Genomic DNA, 21882 nt, shown 5'->3' on the forward strand with positions numbered 1-21882 from the left:
ATATACCAATTTTCGTTGTGAAATAGTAGTTGGCAATTAGTATTATGCAATAAAATGCTGTTACATCGTTCATAGAATAAATTGCGCACTATAAAATCGACTAAAAAAAATTTGACGTACTTTCTTAATGTCAAGAATCATTTTTGTCACCTCTTTTGAAAATCTGGCAGGCAATAAAAATAAAAGAAGAATACTTGTACTCCATTTAAAAAACAAGCATAGATGTATATTTAGTGTATTGTATTTGAATTGAGCGTTTAACTGACGTATAATTTGATTTATAATATTGAGTGATTTGCCTTAAAAAAAAAACACAAAACACACTAAGAAAAATATTTTTAAAATAAATTTTTTAACATGCTTTTACTTGGAAAAACTTTTCCAGACTTCTCTGCCAACACAACAGAAGGCGAAATAAATTTTCACGAGTGGCTAGGAGATAAGTATGTTATTTTTAAAAAAGTGAATGAATTTATAAATATAAAAATATGTATGTATCTATATGGTTTTTTTTTTCTTATCTAATAAAAACTATAAATCATATACCTAAAAATATTTAAACAAAACTATACTACAGAAATAAATTATAAACATTGGCTTATGCAGTGTGTTATTTATAAGAAGCTTCTACATGTGACTTCAGTTATAAATAAATACCTATCCCTTGGGAATAATGTTTTGTTTCCAGATGAAGGACACATTCTTTTCGATAGCCCTGGCAATATGTATGGAATAATTCATGATCAATCTCAATAGTCATGTCACAGTTGCTCATGGACATCAGAGGTATCAAGGGCAAGGCTGCACTATTATCCACTAGAAAAAGCTTCTCTGCCAAATTTGAGATATTCAAAGTTCCCTTCGTTATATATCTTATGTCTTATCTTGTCTCACTTACTTCTTAAATGTCAATTAATTTAATAAGATCTTGCAGATTAAAGGGGTTTTCTTTTTAGTTCTTTTATACATTTGATAAATATTATGCTTTTACCATTTATTTGTTTTATGCTCTTTTCAATGACTTCAACTTAAATAACTATCTTTGTAGTCACAATTATGGGTGTGGTATAGATTCCATTTAGTTAAGCAAATATTCATGAATGTTAAAAAATGTCTTTGTTTTTGTAATCCACTCTATAGTATATATATACCATGGCTAAATTGTATTTAATAATGTCAAATTTAGTTGATGTAGAAAGCTGATCAATATATAATTTTAAAGTTTAGTAGATACAGTACAATTGAGAAATTGACCTCATATCTTAACATCTTACCTATCAATGCAACAAAAAAGATAGTTCAAGGTATTGTTAAATGTAGGTCTTGGCAAACTGCTAATTTTTATAATACTTTAAAATTGTTTTTATGCCTCAGTAGGCATATCTCCACCTGAACTTAAAGTTAGTAGTCACTTTCATCTATGGACTTTTTTGCCTACGTAACTGCCACTAGACATAAGTTCAAAAGGAGCACCCTTAAAGAGTTTGCTAATATTTGCCATAGCAAGAGCAGTTCTTTGCTGAATCGCCATCCACTAAGTAACTTGGTGAGATGTGTCTATGGGTTAAGTTGCACGTCTAACTCTCAACAAGAATGGTGACCGGTGCTTGAAATGACTAATAGCACTAGTGAGTGGGTCAGGTGCATTTGAAAAACATGCTTAGGGTGACTGCAGCTGTTTGTTCTCAGTTTTGTGGCTTCAGTAGTAAATACAAGGGCACACAACCCTCTATCTACTGATGAGGACTTTGTTAAATTTCACCCCCAAATAAGCATGGCTCCCGTCCCTGAGCTAGGTTTCTCAGTACTATTGGAACTCGAGTTCAATAAACACAGCATATAAGTTTTTTAAATTAAATGTGAGTTGCTGGTTTTTTGATTTCAGGTGGGGTATACTGTTCTCTCACCCATCAGACTTCACCCCGGTCTGCACAACAGAATTGGCTCGGGTGCTCGTCCTTCTTCCAGAGTTTGTGAAGCGCAACACAAAAGTCATTGGCCTGTCCTGTGACAGTGTATCCTCTCACTTGGAATGGTGCAAGGACATTAAGTCTTTTGCTGGTAATATAACCTTGTATTAAGTATAGTCTATTTTTTTTCCCACTCCATGGAAGGTTTCTGTCATTATATCTACATATCATAGAGGTTTTTTGTTTGGTTGCAAGAAACTGACATTAATTATACATTTGGAGATTATCACAGTGTATTATTACATGGCTTCAATGAGACCATTGTTCAACAGTTATTGTTTGATATTTATTGTCAGTACCAATAACAAGGAAGTTATTATTCTGTCTTGTACTATGCCCGTGCCTATACCTTTAGATAAACTTAAGTAACTGCTTTGAAAATTTTATATATAGATTTTATATATAGAATAACCGAGGCAGGAAGTGAATAACTTTTTTAACTGAGTAAAATCCATATATGGCACAAGTAGATGTATAGAGGTTATGCTAATAAAATCTAGATAAAAATATAATACAAATTAAAGATGCATTTACGATTTCAGGTTGCAATGAAGACGAACCATTTCCTTATCCGATAATTGAAGACGAGAAGAGAGAGTTGGCCAACAAGCTCGGCATGATTGACAATGACGAATTGGATCACAAAGGAATGCCGCTGACAGCCCGTGCAGTCTTCATTGTCGATCCGAATAAGAAGTTTAGACTGTCAATATTGTATCCGGCTACGACTGGACGTAATTTTGAGTGAGTAAAAATGTGTTTAGCAGCTTACTGGCCACGGATAAATGCGGGTTTCGTGGCCCAACATGCGACCACGCCGGACGCTGATATTATTTGATTTGTTAACTTTAAAAGTTTGAGTTAGTTTCATTTGAAACTGATTTTGTAAAGTGATTTGTACCAAAAATGCCCTTCGATTGGTCGTTTTCATAAATTGACTCTGCTCGTCATGATGCAATCGACCTTTAACATACGCGTACGTCTGAGAGATGTGATTTAATGTACAAAGTGCAACATAAAACATGATAATTATTGATTATAATGACATTAAACAAGATCTCTATAATGAAATTGTATTTCATTAGAGGCTTTCATATTTTTTTTTCAAAGAAACCTCTTTGTGTAAGGAAATTTGTTGCTATAAGATTTCGAGCGCTATGAAATTCACTTAGAGCGTATTGTGTACACGCATGGGTAGGTACTACCGCCTTGCCTATAAGACTTTGCTAAATTTAGTCGACTGAATTCAGAAGCAAATTTAGAAGCTTCTGATTACATTATTCTAAATTCAGTTACTGAATCAATTGTCAGTTTAAGCGCGACGAAGTTGGATGTGTCGTGTGTGTACGAGGATGGCTTCAGTATTGTCTAGACAACAAAAAATTGGTCTTGGCGTAGCCCACGCTGTCGGCTTAATTGAAATAAAAAAAAGAAAAAGAAGAATATGGGTGAAGAAATATTTATTGCTCTGCGGAAAGTTCGCAAATATGAACATTATGAGTGATTTAGAACCAGCAGACTTCAGAAATTATCTACGAATGGATTCGAGATCGTTTGGCCTAATATTAAACCTTGTGACGCCGTTTATTCAAAAGCAGGATACTATCCTACGATACTACGATAGTCTATTATATATCTATTATATAACTATTACATATTTAATCCTATGATAGTATAAGTCCAAAAGAAAGATTGGTTGTAACATTAAGATTTCTTGCAACAGGAAATTTGTATCCAGATTAAAAATTTAGTTCCTTAATATCCCAACACCTGCTGACAAAAATTATCCCCGAAACATGTCGGGCTATTTATAAATGTCTGGTACATTAAATAAAGGTGCCTGAAATAAGTACTTTTAATTCGGAAGTAAAAAACAAACTAAAACGTCCTTACGCACGGAGAGCTATGGGACGACTGAAATCATTAAGTAACTAAATGCAATTACACCTTCCTAAATGCGTTTCTAATTAGGCTTCTAAATTATTTAGTCAGTCAGAAACCATCCTTGCTACTTAATTTAGTAGGCTAACTTACTGAATGCTATTACACTTCACGTAGTAGCGACTGAATTCAGTCGACTAAATTTAGCCAAGTGTAATAAGCCTTTATTTCTGCCGCGAAACAATCATTGCGTTCCGACTTGAAGAATGGTGCAGCCGTAATACTAAAACACTTTGAAACTTGGACTTCATCTCAAGGTGGGAGCTGGCTGTTTTACGTTGAGATATCGATGCGATCCGGTAACTATCTAACGCCAAATGAGACGTAAGCTCGTTCATTAATCGACGCAATAAAAAAATACATATTCATACTTTTAATATTATTAATGTGAAAGAGTTTTTGTTTATCCTTTTTTCACGTCGAACGGAAACAACGGATTGATACAAAAAAAAATTGATTGTGATGTTTTATGTCTGGAGTGGAGTGACGTAGGCTACCTTTTATCCGGAAAAAACATCTCATTCCGATAGGAAACTAAACTGATACCTTTCTTTGACGATGCGGGCGAAGCCGCGGGTAACATCTAGTGAACTATAAAAGTCTGACAAGTTTTCTAGATGTAAAAGAGCAGAGTTTTGTCAAACCACTCTCCCTATTTCTGCCGTGAAGCAGTAATGCGTTTCGGTTTGATGGGTGGGGCAGCCGTTGTAACTATACTGAGACCTAAGAACTTATATCTCAAGGTGGGTGGCACATTTACGTTGTAGATTTCTATGGGCTCCGGTAACCACTTAACACCAGGTGAGCTGTGAGCTCGTCCACCCATCTATGCAATAAATAAAAAAACAGGTCTGATTATAGCAAAGGGCAATGAGCGTCTAGGTTATGACACCAGGAAACTGTATGAGTTTCTAAACTCACTGATAACAATAGTAAGTGACGGAGATATTGCAAAATACACATTACGCGTTTATATTGAATGATGAATATTAATAAACTCTTTGTTTCTATGATAATAAGTGCTGACTTTACACAAGTGTTATAATTCGGATACCCGTAAAATACATGTCGCCTATTGTGCTTTATTGCATAAAATTAATAAGATCAACCTCGTTTTCTTTTTTTGTTTGCTTAAACGGAGAGTTTTTGAAAATGTGCGTCACTAGTTAAGTATTTTATTTATGAAATGGTTAACAAATAAATTTCCCGGAAAAGTCGTTGGTTGCAGTTACAAGTTCCGTAGTAGTGTATACTAGTTTACGGTTTGCACTTCAATAAAGGATTGAAAATAGGTCATGCGTGTAATGTTGGTGGTATTGGTCCATTTTCAAATTAACCTATTTGTTGGTATAATTTTTTTGTCAGAGAGAGAGAGAGAGAGGGAAAAAGAGAATACACTTTATTGCACACGAAAACACAATTTATATTTAAAAACAGTCAAAAAGCTTGTAGATTTGTGCAATAGGCGGTCTTATCGCTAAAATCGTCATTATTAAGGTATTTATTTAACTGCAAAATTTGATCAAGTAGCACGCTCTTGTTTTTCCTTTTGCTGGTGGATGTGATTCTTCTACTAAAGTGGCGGCGGTTAGGTACCTACATTCCGCGCATAGTTGGAGGGGATTTAAAGAATTCGATTCCACAATATTTATACATATAAGACTTAAGAGCGACTAGACCATTTTAAAATAGAAGAGGCGTGTTATTATTTTAATGTTCCTCGAACTATTCGTGTGTAACAGTCGGAGAAGGCTTTTGGGAAAGAAAAATGGCGTGAACTTGCTCAGAGTAATGGAAATTCCCAAATTGATTGATTTTTTATCATTATTTTAGTACGTGGGCTATTATCAAAATTTGCAGTTTAGTCGTCTTGGGTTGGTATTATAAAGTCTTTGCAAACACAAATGGACACAAAGAAAGTTTTTATTGAAGACGAACAAAAATATAAAGAAAGAAGGAGAAAGTAACAAGAAATAGATAGTCCAAGCAACACAAGCAGTACACGAAACAAAAAGCTAAAATTATAAAAGGCGTAGAACAGAAAAGATAATAAAGGATGCGCGCTCGCAAGTCAGATTTCGACTGCGAGGGGCTCAATTTGCGAGAGAAAAATGCTAACGGCTGCCAATCTCCTCCTTTAAGCTGCTGGAGTACTCCACCTATTGCAGAGACCGAAGCGTCTGTCACGAGACTCAACTTTGCTTTGACTCCCAAATGCAGAATTATTTCTGATCGGTTGGCGTGAAGCCGCTGCGTTTACAGCTTAGTTGCAGGAAACAAATTTTTTGCTAAATTTAAAGTCGAACTTAATTGCTTTTATCTAAAGATTTAGGAGCAATACTACTTTATTATAAATACAATAAATTGAGATTAATATAACAATAGTATATTGAGAACATACTACGTATAACAATAGTATATTGAGAACATACTACTTATAACAATAGTATATGTGTCATAGCGATTAGTAAACACTTGAATTTTTACTGGTTAACACTTTTACTGGTGGTAGAACCTCTTGTGAATCCACACAGGTAGGTACCACCACACTCCCTATTTCTACTGTGAAGCAGTAATGCGTTTCGGTTTGAAGGGTGGGGCAGCCGTCGTAACTATACTGAGACCTTAGAACTTATATCTATATCTCAAGGTGGGTGGCGCATATACGTCATAAATGTCTATCGGCTCCATTAACCACTTAACATCAGGTGGGCTTTGAGCTCGTGTACCCATCTAAGCAATAAATAAATAAAAAGAATACCTAATAATAAAAGCGATTAACAAAATGTTGTTATACGTCGCTAACAGATGGCGCTAGGAATACGATCTTTACAACATTGTTTCAACGGTTTACATGACTACATCTTGTATTTCAGTGAGATTCTGCGCATACTGGACTCTCTCCAGTTGACTGATAAGGCTAAAGTGGCAACGCCGGTAGATTGGAAGGTATGCTTGAATATTTGTTTTTCCCGCGCAATAGAACAAGAAAATAACAGCTACAACAGTTCCTTTTAAAAATTAAAATACTATTGTAAAAGACGTAATTAATATTTTCCGATTTCGAATTTTAACCGCCGGGAAGGTTTTAAATGTATGTTTTTCGTAAATTGTCTACATGTGTGATTTGCTTTTATTTAAATTTTCTCAAAACATGCGCTGTTTGCTGGACGATTGAAAATGGCAACCGAGAGATTGTCTTTATATTTTGTAGTTTATAATAATTTATTGAAATAAGATTAAATGAATATTATTTAAATAGAAATATAATTTAAGAACCGAACTATGTTGAACATTTTTTAACACGTTGAACGACATGACGGACACTGCTTAGTTATGGAGTAGTTTCCCCTTTTTTTTTTTTTCCCTACCTATGCTGATAGCCTTGAGAGGCTATTTCAGCTTCACCCTAACGTTTGTAGGTGAGCTCGCGGGGCTCAACCGGAGAGTTGCTAACACTGACCCTAGCAAGAGCAGTGCTTCGCAGAATCTACCACCGGATCGGAAACGCGACCCACTGAGAAGATCCGGCGAGAAACTCAGTGGGCTGTGTCTATGGGTTAGTTCGCTCGTCGAGCCCTTCGTCGCAAGCGACGGGTTCGACGAGGACGGTGACCGGTGCTTGCGGTGCCTAAGAGCACCGTTAATGGATCAGGAGGATCCGTAATGACGTGCTTTGGGCGACGTCGACGGTTTACCATTCGGTCTACTGGGTCGGGTATGTAATTTCCAGCGGCTACGATGAGAGGGTTCTCATGTCGTGCCGCCTTCTCAAAATGGCGCAGCGATGCCGACTGTAGATACTTACTGACAGAGTCAAGCTCCAGGTCATCGTGGAGATCCACGTTCCTCAGGAACCATGGTGCTCCGACGGCTATCCTGCAGAATCGGGATTGAATAACCTGAAGGGGCTTCAAGTTGGTGCGGGCTGCGTGAGCGAACACTACGCTTGCATACGTCATAACGGGGCGTATGCAAGTTTTGTAGAGAGTTACCTTATTACGGAGGGACAGTTTGCTTCGCTTGCAAAGCATAGGGTAGAGACGTCCTAATATGAAGGCGGCACGGTCGCGTACCGTTTTAATATGGGGACGGAATGTCATCCCTCTGTCGAGGATGACGCCTAGGTATTTGACCTGCGAGGCCCACTGTATGGGCTGGCCAAAGAGAGTGACGGGGCTAACGGCGGAGGTGTTTGCGCGCCTATTAGGGAGTGGGATGCTCGAAGTGGTATTCGGAGGGCGACCCCTTTTGAAGAGCACCGCTGTGCTTTTCGTGGGGTTGATGTCGATGCGCCACTTCCGGAACCACTTTCCCATGGTGGCTACTGCGATCTGGAGTCGCCGATGAAGCAGCGACATCTTCCTACACGAGTAGTAGATAGCCGTGTCATCGGCGAAGAGCGCTAGATGGGTCTCCGGAGACCGGGGTATATCATTGATATACAAACTAAATAATAACGGGGAGAGCGCGGAGCCTTGCGGGACTCCGGCAGTCAGTTGACGGGGACGAGAACGAGTTCCCTCTACTCGATATCGAAACGAACGGTTCGACAAGAAGTCTCGTATGATGAGCACGAGTCTGTCTGGCACTCCCATGTTGTACAGTTTGTAAATTAAACCGTTGTGCCAGACTTTGTCGAACGCCTTCGCGATGTCGAAGAAGAGGGCGCCGGTCGGGATTTGTTTACGCCTATTTAGTCCTATCAGGATGTGCTCCGTGAGGCGGTGCACTTGTTGTACGCACGAGTGTTTAGAGCGGAATCCGAACTGTTCGTCTATGAGTTCGTTTAAGAGATGATGTTCGTTTAAGAGTGGTTGGGGTCCAGAACCACTGACCTCCCGGGTCGGACTGCCTACGATTTCGCCTTGGCCTACGGCCTCTCCCAGCTGGTGACACAGCCCACCCGTGTCCCAGATATTGAGGGGCACGAGCCTTCTCTGTTGGACCTTCTGCTGACCACTGATCCAGCCGGATACAGTGTGGTGGTCGACGCTCCACTTGGATCGTCTGATCACTGCCTTATCCGTGCTGCCACACCACTCTCTCGTCCTAGTCGTCGAACGACGACCAGGTATCGAAGAGTTTGGCAGTATTTGTCAGCAGATTGGGATGGATTGCGTGAGTTTTACGCATCCTACCCATGGGGGCGGGTCTGCTTTTCCTCTGCTGATCCTGACGTCTGTGCGGACCGTCTTAAAGACGTGGTGCTCCAGGGGATGGAATTGTTTATTCCCTCCTCTGAAGTGCCCGTTGGGGGTCGCAGCAGACCCTGGTATAACAATGCCAGCAGGGATGCTGCACACCTCAAGCGGTCCGCATACGTTGCATGGGATGATGCTAGGAGACGTCGGGATCCTAACATCTCAGAGGAAAGGCGGAAATATAACGCCGCTTCCAGGTCCTACAAGAAGGTTATTGCCAGGGCGAAATCGGAGCACGTTGCTAGAATTGGCGAGCGACTGAAGAGCTATCCCTCTGGGAGCCGTGCTTTTTGGTCGCTCGCCAAAGCTGCAGAAGGTAACTTTTGCAGGTCTAGTCTCCCACCACTACGCAAGTCCGATGACAGTCTGGCCCATAGTGCGAAAGAGAAGGCTGACCTTCTGGTCAAACTCTTCGCCTCGAACTCGACTGTGGACGACGGGGGTGCCACACCACCGAACATCCTCCGGTGTGATAGTTCCCTGCCGGAGATCTGCTTTACACAGTGTGCAGTCAGGCGGGAACTCCGACTCCTGGACGTCCATAAGTCGAGCGGGCCAGACGGCATCCCTGCAGTGGTTCTGAAAACGTGCGCCCCTGAGCTGACGCCTGCGCTAACGCGTTTGTATCGCCTCTCTTATTGCGCTAACAGGGTTCCGTCTTCATGGAAGACTGCCCACGTCCACCCTATCCCCAAGAAGGGTGACCGGTCGGACCCATCGAGCTACAGGCCTATCGCGATAACTTCCTTGCTTTCCAAGGTGATGGAGCGAATAATTAATATACAACTCCTGAAGTATCTGGAGGATCGCCAGCTGATCAGTGACCGACAGTATGGTTTCCGTCACGGTCGCTCAGCTGGCGATCTTCTTGTATACCTTACTCACAGGTGGGCTGAAGCCTTGGAGAGCAAGGGCGAGGCTCTTGCTGTGAGCCTTGATATTGCGAAGGCCTTCGACAGGGTCTGGCATAGGGCACTTCTGTCGAAGCTACCATCTTACGGAATCCCCGAGGGTCTCTGCAAGTGGATCGCTAGCTTTTTGGATGGGCGGAGCATCACGGTCGTTGTAGACGGTGACTGTTCTGATACCATGACCATTAACGCTGGCGTTCCACAAGGTTCGGTGCTCTCCCCCACGCTTTTCATCCTGTATATCAATGACATGCTGTCTATTGATGGCATGCATTGCTATGCGGATGACAGCACGGGGGATGCGCGATATATCGGCCATCAGAGTCTCTCTCGGAGCGTGGTGCAAGAGAGACGATCAAAGCTTGTGTCTGAAGTGGAGAACTCTCTGGGGCGAGTCTCCAAATGGGGTGAATTGAACTTGGTTCAATTCAACCCGTTAAAGACACAAGTTTGCGCGTTCACTGCGAAGAAGGACCCCTTTGTCATGGCGCCGCAATTCCAAGGAGTATCCCTGCAACCTTCCGAGAGTATTGGGATACTTGGGGTCGACATTTCGAGCGATGTCCAGTTTCGGAGTCATTTGGAAGGCAAAGCCAAGTTGGCGTCCAAAATGCTGGGAGTCCTCAACAGAGCGAAGCGGTACTTCACGCCTGGACAAAGGCTTTTGCTTTATAAAGCACAAGTCCGGCCTCGCGTGGAGTACTGCTCCCATCTCTGGGCCGGGGCTCCCAAATACCAGCTTCTTCCATTTGACTCCATACAGAGGAGGGCCGTTCGGATTGTCGATAATCCCGGTCTCACGGATCGTTTGGAACCTCTGGGTCTGCGGAGGGACTTCGGTTCCCTCTGTATTTTGTACCGTATGTTCCATGGGGAGTGCTCTGAGGAATTGTTCGAGATGATACCGGCATCTCGTTTTTACCATCGCACCGCCCGCCACCGGAGTAGAGTTCATCCATACTACCTGGAGCCACTGCGGTCATCCACAGTGCGTTTCCAGAGGTCTTTTTTGCCACGTACCATCCGGCTATGGAATGAGCTCCCCTCCACGGTGTTTCCCGAGCGCTATGACATGTCCTTCTTCAAACGAGGCTTGTGGAGAGTATTAAGCGGTAGGCAGCGGCTTGGCTCTGCCCCTGGCATTGCTGAAGTCCATGGGCGACGGTAACCACTCACCATCAGGTGGGCCGTATGCTCGTCTGCCTACAAGGGCAATAAAAAAAAAAAAAAAAAAAAAAAAAATATGAGAATTTTGTTCGCGGTAACAAAATCCCAGAGGCGTTTCCTAAGGAGCCGTTCGTAAATTTTTCCTATCGTCGGGAGGAGACTAATCGGACGGTAACTAGAAGTTTCGTTTGTCGGTTTGCCCGGCTTATGTATACCGATAACGTCCGCTTCTTTCCACACCGCGGGAAAGATGCAGTGCGTCATAGCGGCATTTAAAATTGTAGCCAACATTGCTATCAGTTGGACTGGCAAGAGTTTTAGCGCGCGGTTGCGGATGCCGTCGGAGCCGGGTGCCTTCCTAGGTTGGAGGTTGTGGATCGCGTCTCTAACTTCGTCAGTGGTAATGGGGGGTAACGCGTCCGAGGGCGGCAGGGAAGCTCTGCGCTCGACCTCCCTGTCGACTAACTCGGTGTGTTCGGGGTCCGCGTGTTGAGTGCTGGTGGTGCACTGCTCTTGCAGTGCATCGGCCAGCAGCTCAGCCTTGTCATCGTCATCGAATGCCGGTGGTTGGCCTGAAGGGCGTACGAGGGGAGGCATAGTAGCGGTAGTTTCGGATTTGAGAGTCCTAGCTAGTCGCCAGTATGCTTGGTGGGAGGGCGCGAGTTGTTCTAAATAACTATGCCAATTATCGTTACGCGCGTCACTTAGGCGGGAGTGGACTTCGCGTTGTAGACGACGCATCCGAATCCGGTTTGAATGCGTGGGAAGACGATCGTAGGCCCGGATTGCCGCGTTCCTAACTCTTAAGAGATTCCTAAGTTCGGAGGACAGTCTGATGCGGTGGAAGCTGTCCTCCACATCGACTTCTTTTGAAGATCTAATGATCGCGGAAGAGATGTGATCGGTAATGATGTTTATGGATTCGACGGTGTCCTCGGGGGATAGATTCGAATCCGGGCCGTAAGGGAGGATTGGCGGAGCGGCTTCGGCTAGGCACGTGCCCAGCTTATTCCAATCCACCATGGTCCTCGTAACAGTGGCTGGGTTGTGAGGGCGACCGAGCTGCATAAGGACAGGTCGGTGGTCTGAGTCGAGCTCTGACAGTGCTTCGATGGAACGTAAGCGCAGAGTTACGTTCCTAAGCAATGCCAGGTCTATAGTGCTCGGACGGAGCGCGATGTTATACGGATAACATGTTGGAGTTGGGGGACCGACTACTTCAAAAGTGAGGTCGTCTATAAACGCGTCGAGACGCCTACCGTTAACGTTCGTACGATGGCAGTTCCACCTAGTGTGGTGGCAATTTAAATCGCCTGCCAGGATGACGGAGTCTCCCATGCCAAACAGTGACTCGATGTCACTGCTCAGGAGGGGCTTGTCCGGGGGGAGATAAACGGATGCGATGACGATCGGCTGGTGTCCCGTCAGCGAGATACGGCACACTGACGCCTCGATATGTAAGAGCGAGGGAGTATCGAGAGGAACAACGTGCAGAGCCCGCTTATAGTAAATGGCAGTCCCGCCTTTGGAGGCGGTGAGTCTGTCATTCCTAACCATGACGTAATTCGCGACTTTCGGGTCACGACGCGAGGGCTTCAGACAGGTCTCCTGCACTAACAAAATATCTACAAGATTATCGCGGAGGAATTCGAAAATTTGATCGCGTTGCCGCGCGAGTCCGTTAGCATTGTAGAATGCTAACGTAAGGGAATACGGTTTTTCTCTACCTTTTTGCGCCATTGATTACCGGTAAAGAATTTTTATAACGTGCGAGACACGGACTCGTAGACGTCCATGTGATCGAAAGCGGCCGCGAGCCGCTGTTCGGGGGTTACCTACGGATAGCATCTGCGAACGATCGCAGACGGTCAAAGTTTACCGCGGTGACGAAGTCGCGCACGAGCGCGAAGTCGTTGACGACTGAGGGTTGCGGGGGGCGGTATGCGGGCGCGGGGCGAGGTGCGAGCAGGGGCTGAGGCGCGTGACGTGTCGCAGGCGGGAGCTGGGGTACGTTTTGTGTTCCCTCCTTCGTATACGGCAGCGGTTTTTTCCACGCCGAAACGGTGGGAACCGCAGCCGGTACGAAGGCTGGTTTCGGCACTGAAGGCGCCGAAGTCTTTGGGTCGACGGTTCGGGGGGCTGGGTGGTTCAGGCGTTTACGCGGAGCCCTAGGACATCCGCGGTAGTTTGCCGGGTGCCCTTGCTTAAGGCATAGGACACAGCTTGGGGGTTCCGTCGCGGTTTCCCTAACACGCGAACATTCTGTGGTTGCGTGATCGCCGAGGCATTTCACGCAGCGGGGGCGCGCGTGGCAATTACGCGCTGAGTGGCCATAGAGCTGGCACCTGTGGCACTGCCCGGGAGTACCACGTTTATGGGGGGCTTCAATGGTGACCCCGGAGAGGCCGCATATCGTTTTGAGACATGAGATTCTTTTCTTTGCCTCCGGGTTTGATTCTAGCGCGACGAGAATCATATTGTACGGCTGTCTGCCGCGTCCGCTGTGCATCCGGTGCACACTAATTATTGGGAGGGACTGACCGATCAGATCCTCCTTTACGTAGTCTATGTCGAGTTCCTTGGGGACTCCACGTATCACTACGCGGAGTTCGCGGTCCTCCTGAAGAGCATAGGTGTGATAACCTATGTTCTCCTTTCGGAGGTAAGCAGAGAGGGCCCTATGGTCGCCCGGCGTTGCGACCTTAATCTGAATCCCATGCGCGACGTTACGCGCATGGGTATAATTAATTTTGTTGGCCTGAAGGGCCTGGGATACGCGATTCCACGCTGACTTCTCCTGGAGTATCAGCGGGGGCGGGACAACTGTTTTAGGCGCGGGCGCGGTTTTTGGGCGCGGCGGTGGGATTACGCGGCGGGCGGAGTCCGACTCCGGCGTTACGACTACCTGCGGTCGGGAGGCGGTCGCGGACTTGGTTTGCTTCGTCATGGAGCTCCGGGACTCCACGACGCGAGTACGCTTTTTACCGCGCGTTACAGTTTGGAACCCATCCGAGGTTCCGGGTTGAGGGCTAGTCGCGGACTCGAAGTCCATCTCCGATTCGGTATCGGAGCCTGAACTAGACGCTATTGAGGTCGCGACGGACGAAACTGACGTGATTGACGCGGGCGCGGGGGTAGCGGGGGCGGGGGCGTTAGACGCTACGGCGGCGGCGTGCGTACGTGCGCTTGAACACGGACCGGCGGCGGGGCACGCGAGGCATGCCTGCGAGGCATGTTTGGCGACGGCGGCGAGAGATGCGGGGGGAGAATAATTACCAAATGAGGCCCTATAGGCTTCGAATTCGGGCGCGATTAACGGATATTTTTCCCGAATGAAGTCGATGAAAAGTTTTTCCTCCATCTTTACGTGATTTTCGCCCGGGGGGGGGCGGCCCCGGGACTTAAACACGCGCTCGCCTTGCGGCGAGGCCCCTGCGTCGGTAACACTAAATTGGCCGAAGCGATTCTAGGAATTTTAGAAATTTTAGTGAATAGAATAAGTAGAATAGAATTAGAGTGAATAGAACCACTGCACAGTTCCCGGGCGGCAATGCCTTACAATTAGGCGCAGGTACAAATTCCGAGAAACACTTGGGCCACAGATGTGCCACGAACAATGATCTATTATCACCGGTAGTCACTTCCGACAAAACAATGAGCACGTCCACGCGCGTCGGTTGCTCAAATCGGAATGAGTTTCCCCTAGGAACGCAACCAATATATCAAGAATTGTCCCAAAAATAATTAATTTGTGTGTGTTTTTTTTTCGCTAATGTCATCAAGAAATAACCCAAAAATTAATAAGAGAATTGCGAAAACAGTGACTACTCATTATTTTCCGAGATCTCTAGCTCTTACAATTAATTTTACACGTAACTTACTTTTTTTCGTAAACCTTAAACCTAGTGTGTAATTTATAGTTTTTTTAGAACCAACTGATGTCACAGGTAATAAAGTTGACTCGATTAATTATTACACATTCTGAAAAATACTTCGAAAGAGATAAAATAATGATTATTTTCCTGTCTCTTCGAATAGCATTCGAATATTACGAGGAATTGCCTCGCAAACAGGCAAGAGGTTTCTGAACTCAAGATAAAAATTTAAATGATTGTGACTGTTTTATTATTATTATTTTTGTTCTTTGAGTCCGGTATTATATTATTTTATTTATTTGTTAATACATTATTTATTTTGTTTCTTTAAAACTAAAATGTTTTTGGTAATTTTAGGCGGGTGACGACTGCATGGTGTTGCCAACCGTGCCGGAGGACCAGATCAAAACGTGTTTCCCACAGGGTGTCAACGTTGTTCCGCTTCCGTCCGGCAAGAATTATCTGAGGAAGACTGCTTGCCCTAAAATTTGACGAAATTAGGGTTGCGGCACGAAAAATTAAAATATATTTTCCTTTTTTTTCTTATATAATGACTACGAAGGGAACAAATTGAAGTTTTATTAAACGAAAGTGTATTAAATATTGTTGTCATTTCCTTGCTTTTTTTAAACTACCCGCATAAAACTAATAAGTCGACAAGATTCGTGCACACCTATCTATTTATTTTTAAAAGGTACTTAAATCATCCGCAATTCTCAAACTGAACGTTACAAATATTAAAATCAACCTTTTTTTTTTAACGCTGGGGAATTTCTTCACGGATACCCAGTTGGGAGAGTGAAAGACCGCGATACATCGCTTTCGGCGGTGTCTATTCCGGTATATCCAGTGACGAAGAGGGAGAAGAGGAAGACTGAGGTCCTCCTCATAATCTCCTCGGAGATTACGCCTTGAAAAGGTGGGTGAGGCGTCCCATAGCAACTACTACCGACTGAACCCCCACTCCGCCTAGACGAAATTTACGATACGGCACAGTGCGCGCTAAAGTATGTCCTGATGATAGGACGGGATTTTACCCCCGGGAAGATCCCGAAGAACGCAATCTCGGGAGTCAAACTATGGACGGCGCACAGGAGCCACTTTGACCGAGCGTCCCCGCACCCGTCACCCGATGGTACTTAGAAGAGCAGAGTTCGTTGAACCCGTGTCGTCATCCCGTCTTACCGTATCGTAATATCAACCTATCATTTACATTTCGAAGCTATATAAGTGATCAAAGCGAATAAATAAATCAACACTAGCTGACCCGGCCAACATTGTTTTGCCGTATAAATTCTTTCTAGGAAAGATATATAACCTAGATACCGATTGCAGCGCCATCTGACGGGCTGATTTGTGAATCTAAACTATTCTCGAATCCACCTGAAGGAACTCAGAACATTTCATTGAAATAGGTCCAGCCGTAGGAGTTCAGTGACAAAAACACGCACAGAAGAAATCTATAAAGATTATAATTGACCAGTAAACTATAAAGATGTTTCAGTTTAAAATTTTTACGGAATAGTTTTAATTCTGTTGGGGAAATTAAATTATTTTAAATTGAGAAAATAAAATGCCTTTTATGGTAGGTACAAGAGTGAGAAGGAAAACGAGAATATTCCACGAGTTCAGTCTAGTCGATTCTTTGTTAATTTTAAGATGGAATAAGTGTGTTAGTGCTTAAATTATATCGATTGCAGTAATTTTGACATATTACAGAAATATTTGTTGTATATTTTGTGTGATGTCTAGTTTAGGCTTAGAATAGCATCATCCCATCTCGTCCCTTGAATATCATAAAAGTCCACCACACTATTACTATACACTACTACAGCTTTGCATGTTTCTGCCTCAAAGCTATCGTACGTTCCAGTTTAAAGTACGAGACCGCACTTGCACAATGAAATTGAGATGACCTCATGTCTCAAGTTGGGAGGTGATATGCATGCTGTAGTCTCCGTGGACGTAGTGCAACCAAGCAATGTGGTTGCATGAGCCGTAAATTTGTTCAACCACCTACACATCCAAACAATATATATTTAGGGATACGTATTTAAACAAGATCTTACTACATTTCTGTGAATATGAGAATTGGAACAGGTGCAAGGTGTTTACAGCAGCAGTGTGCCGGCGTAGTGAGTAGCAGCCGCGGGCGCCAGTGAAAGCCCTCACTTTCATCGTGGTGGGGCGGGTTACCACTGCCACAACAAAAGTGAACGTCGCTTAGCGCGCGTACAACGGTTTGAGTCTGCTGCCCGACTAGGTGACAGTAAGTTTTCGGTCGTGTCGCGTGTCGTGCGTACCGTATCCGTGCGTTCGTGATGACCAGGTGGTGGATGGTGATGTTGATGGCGGCAGGAGCGGCGGCCGCCGGGAGCAGGCTGCCTCGCACCTCGCAGTCCGCTCCCCCGCAGCAATCCTCTGCCGCACCCCGCTTGCCGCAGAGGAATCTAACCCTAGCGTCCAGGTCTACTGTTAGAAACAGGTAAGCTGCGTCCCAACACTAATCCAGCGGTTGTTCTCGATCTTTTTCACGTCCCTTCTCTTGTCTTACTCAACTAATCTAGTACAAGTCGTCGTGCTCGTCATAATTGTCCTCGAAGTTAAACTAAACTCTATAAAATTATACTTTACTGACATGTAGATTTGTGCGTGCTTAGTGTCCATTATGTAAGGCATCGGTAAGCATTGCAACGACGCCGAGATGAAATGTCCATAGTACGATTCAAATGTTTTCGAGTTCAATTTAGTCAGATAATAAACAGAATGGATATGATTATGGTTCTAGTGTATGTTGGTTGTTAAGCAACTGTCCGGGTATTTGAGCTTTTGTAAACTTGTCAAGTACGACTACTACAGATAGGTGCACAAGTATAAAAGCGATATTAATGAAATGTCGACAGCGCTGTGCCCTAATTTGTTTTCTTATTTTATTTTGAAACTAAATTTATTTTGTTTGTTAAATTTATTGCAAAATAACTCTTGCAGCGTTTTATATGCAAATGATGAAACTAAATAATTTGAGACAACAGAGTTTATTTGGTTGTAATATTTTAAAGCTACTGTATATCTATGATAATTTAAAATTACGGAAAAACAATTTGTCCTATAAATATACACGACATCAGAATTTACATAAAAAGACGATTATTATTGCCTTAACATTGTATTATAATGATGAAAATCAAAATGAGATTTTACGCAACCCAGAATAAATAAATAACTGATAGAGCATCACATTTTGTAACTATAAAAATGAATAAACAAACCTTATGACTGCTTTCAAAATCACTTCATATCATTTTGCAACTACATTCTATGTTAGATGTATTTAATAGCAGCCAAACAGAAATAATGCAGCACTAAAATAAGGAAGTCTTGCAATATTAACAACAATGGGCAGATGATCGATTGTTATGATTTTACTTAAAATAATTTAATACGTGTATGGATCACATATATATTATGTACCACAAATCTATAAAAATAATTTGATACGTCATTCAAAGCTTAATGTTTAATGTCTCGTATGTCAAATATTTAATGCCTAGGTTCCTACTAAAAATGATTGGTCAATTATGTTACATTCTCGACTTACGTAATATTATTAGCGTTTTTAATTAACACAATTGATATAAAGATGCAATAGAACTAAACGCATCAAAGCCGTTTGATCCCGATGCATTTGCCACGTTCTAAATCAACTTTACGGATTAGCTTTACATAAAACGTCACATGAACGGACAATTTACAACAATAATAATTCTCTTAGTTCGCCGTTGGTTGAGCGTCTGGTATTTAGAATCGGTCTAATTAAAATCACCGTCAAGGCTGAAAACATCTTCTACTTATCTGGTAACGTTTAAAATGTAAATGCTTAATTGCATTTTGTCGTGCAGAGACTGTCATAGTGTGGATACGATTTCATTCCACAACAAAATAAATGTAGGAATATCACGTGGCTATCGATTTCACTTTGCCATGAAAGAAATTAATAGATCACATTCCTATGAAGAATTATATTAGCTGTGTTATTTTTTAAAATTACATTTCCTACTTTTCGCTGTGTATTCTTATTAAAATTGCTTAGAAATCGATATAAAGCGAAAGTTACGTGGCTCGATAATTTTTTTCATCTCTGATAAAATTAAATTTTTTTTATTGCTTAGTTGGGTGGACGATCTCACAGTCCACCTGGTGTTAAGCGATTACTGGAGCCCATAGACATCTACGATGTATATGCGCCGCCCATTTTGAGATATCAGTTCTAAGGTCTCAGTATAGTTACAACGGCTGCCCCGCCCTTCAAATCGAAACGCATTACTGCTTCACGGCAGAAATAGGTAGCCGCGCGGACTCACAAAAGGTCCTACCACTAGTAAAAAATCCTTTTATTTTAATATTAATAATGTGTGGAAGTAGTTTTTATCTTATTTACTTGGACAATCTGCGTCACTGCCTTAGAATACTACTGCGGCACGATTTGAGATATAAGATCAAAGTCACAAATCGATCTCACACTTTGATCCGAACTATGTAGTACGTAGCAAAAATAGCCAGACAGCCTTCGAAGGAAAGCAACAAAAAAAATCATATTTAAAAAAAAAAAATCAAATTCATATTTTTTTGCGATTTTATTAAACTAAGTCGTTCTTTCAAAATCTTTTTCATGAACGTTATATTGGGTACCTACCTAATAATTTAGAAGAAAAAAAATGGTAACTGCTCCAGAATAGGACTACGACATAGCTCCTTAAAGATGGAATGGACCATTAAACCAAATTACGATCCCATTATTAAACGCCTCTATGATCATTAAACTTAAAAAGGATTTAATAAACAAAATCCGATGATTTTTGAAATTACACTTGAATTATTAATATAAATTATATATTGTTCTGTTGTCAATATTAAATTTACACTCACATCACTTTTTCCTTTTACTTTTCGTATTTCTTTTCATAGTTTGTAATAAATACTTAATTAACAACATAAAAAAAAATCTGAATAGTCAGATAACGCTGTCTGTTTCTCGTATCGAATGATGTTGGATGCACAATGAAGACCCTGGAGTAACTTTAAAATAAAATAAAAAAAGAAAATATATAGAGTTCCACGATGAGGAGACAATATCAATTTATAAAAATAAATTCACTTCATTTATAAAATGTATTATTAATCTAAAGATTATCTATCTACAACCTGCCTACAAAGAATATTGCGGAATTTGGTCATGTTGCACGTAGGGATACCAGCAATTTGGAACGCCTTGTAGTGACCGGTAAAATAGAGGGAAAAAGGCCTAGGCGTAGAGGTCCCAAACGATGGTCGGACCAAATAGCAGAGGAACTGGGGATACCTGTCAGCGACGCACTGCACCGGGCTGCAGGGCGGGATCGATGGAGACAGCTGGTTGACGGAATCGGACGGAGTCACGATCTTCAGCAGTGAGGGACCGATCGAATAGAGAGAGAGAATCTAAAGATATGTTTCAAAGTATGCGCCGGCATTTACTTTTGTCTATGGGCTCCGAAAATCAATGAAAATTACTGGTGTGGGTCATGATTCGTGTGTTCATCTGCTCATCTGTAGCAATAAAAGAGTTGTAAGTTTCACTATCAATGTACTTTCCATTCATTCACTTTGGCTGTCGAATAACGACGAATGTTTTCGAGGTATAAAAATCGTACCTAGTGTCTTCGATAATTATTTATCGAAAAAAAATGTTTTTTAACAACTAAAACTTTTAGTAGTAGTATTCAGTTGAAGTAATCTAAAGAAGCTGAAGTGATCTAGAAAGTTGAAGAAATCAACCTACAGCTGTCATTTGGAACGTAACAATTCTTTCTAAGTCAAGCTTAAATTAATTAAAGTAGTTCATAGTATTTTTTGTACCAGCAATGAAACGCCAAGATTGCTAACGGACGATAGCGTTCCCGCGAGACCACGATTTTCGCGGGACAGCTAATTTTGTATTATTTAAAAATCATAATATGCAGGTATATGAATCTTCTCACTTTCGATGCGTAGTGCTTATTCATGCTGAGTAACAAAATCCGCCTTCGTTTTCGCCAATATCAAGTTAAAGAGTATTGGAGAGGGTACCAAAATAAAAGTGGGGGTTTTAAATGCAATCAAAAAGCGCAAACTACAGTTCCTTGGTCACATTCTAAAAAATTGGGGATCCATAGGTATGGATTTCCGCTCAGGGTCAGAAAACAGGCAGAGTAGAGGGTTCCCACGTTGAATACTGCAATCAGACTCGCGGTGCCACCCCTAGAACGCCCGAACGACGGGTCGAGGTGGTGACAGGACAAAGCAATAGTCGACGACTCTACGTCGGCCGTCTCTGCACGGCAGCCTGACAGGCCACCCCAGGCGGTGACGCTGGTGTTCCGAAATGCCCCGCTCCCAACACTTTAGCCTGCTGATCCACAAAATCTAAAGTTATCTTTTGTTAACCAGTCTCGTTAATACAACAATATAAATACTAACACTGAGCAATACAATAAAGAGTTCTTCAGACCTAAAGCTTTCGTACATGTTATTCTAGTTTAATAATTAATTATGCTCGTGCTAAACTTGATCGCTGAGGCGTGATTGAGTAACAAATATCTAAACACCTTAGCATACTCTGGCATTAAAATTTATAATATTTATGAAGAAGGATGGCAAGGATACAGGCTATTGTTATAGTCTCAAGGTTTAGTGTTTAGAAGCGTTTCTAAGCATTTTTAAAACAGATTATTCACTGAAATATATTCCATTGTTGTTTTACAACCTTTCTTGCGGAAACAAATTTAATTTCAAGTTT

General features: G+C 42.4%; 2 protein-coding genes across 2 annotated transcripts in view; both read left to right on the forward strand.

The window, feature by feature from the left end:
• Positions 1-157: 157 nt before the first annotated feature.
• LOC692792 (glutathione peroxidase) lies at positions 158-15667 on the forward strand (the record flags this gene model as incomplete). Its single annotated transcript, NM_001046639.1, is given in 5 exon segments — positions 158-443; positions 1886-2061; positions 2513-2714; positions 6788-6860; positions 15426-15667. Coding segments are annotated over 5 exon segments (672 nt in total). The 5' UTR covers positions 158-357.
• A 1598-nt stretch (positions 15668-17265) lies between these two features.
• Positions 17266-21882, forward strand: part of LOC101742858 (angiopoietin-related protein 2) — a 90602-nt gene continuing 85985 nt past the window's right edge. Inside the window, exon 1 of the mRNA XM_004933073.4 lies at positions 17266-17553. Coding sequence (XP_004933130.1) covers positions 17390-17553 — 164 coding nt within the window. The 5' untranslated portion in view covers positions 17266-17389. The remainder of the gene's footprint in view (positions 17554-21882) is intronic.

Source organism: Bombyx mori, chromosome 1 (assembly GCF_030269925.1).
Source record: "Bombyx mori chromosome 1, ASM3026992v2".
NCBI lineage: Eukaryota > Metazoa > Arthropoda > Insecta > Lepidoptera > Bombycidae > Bombyx > Bombyx mori.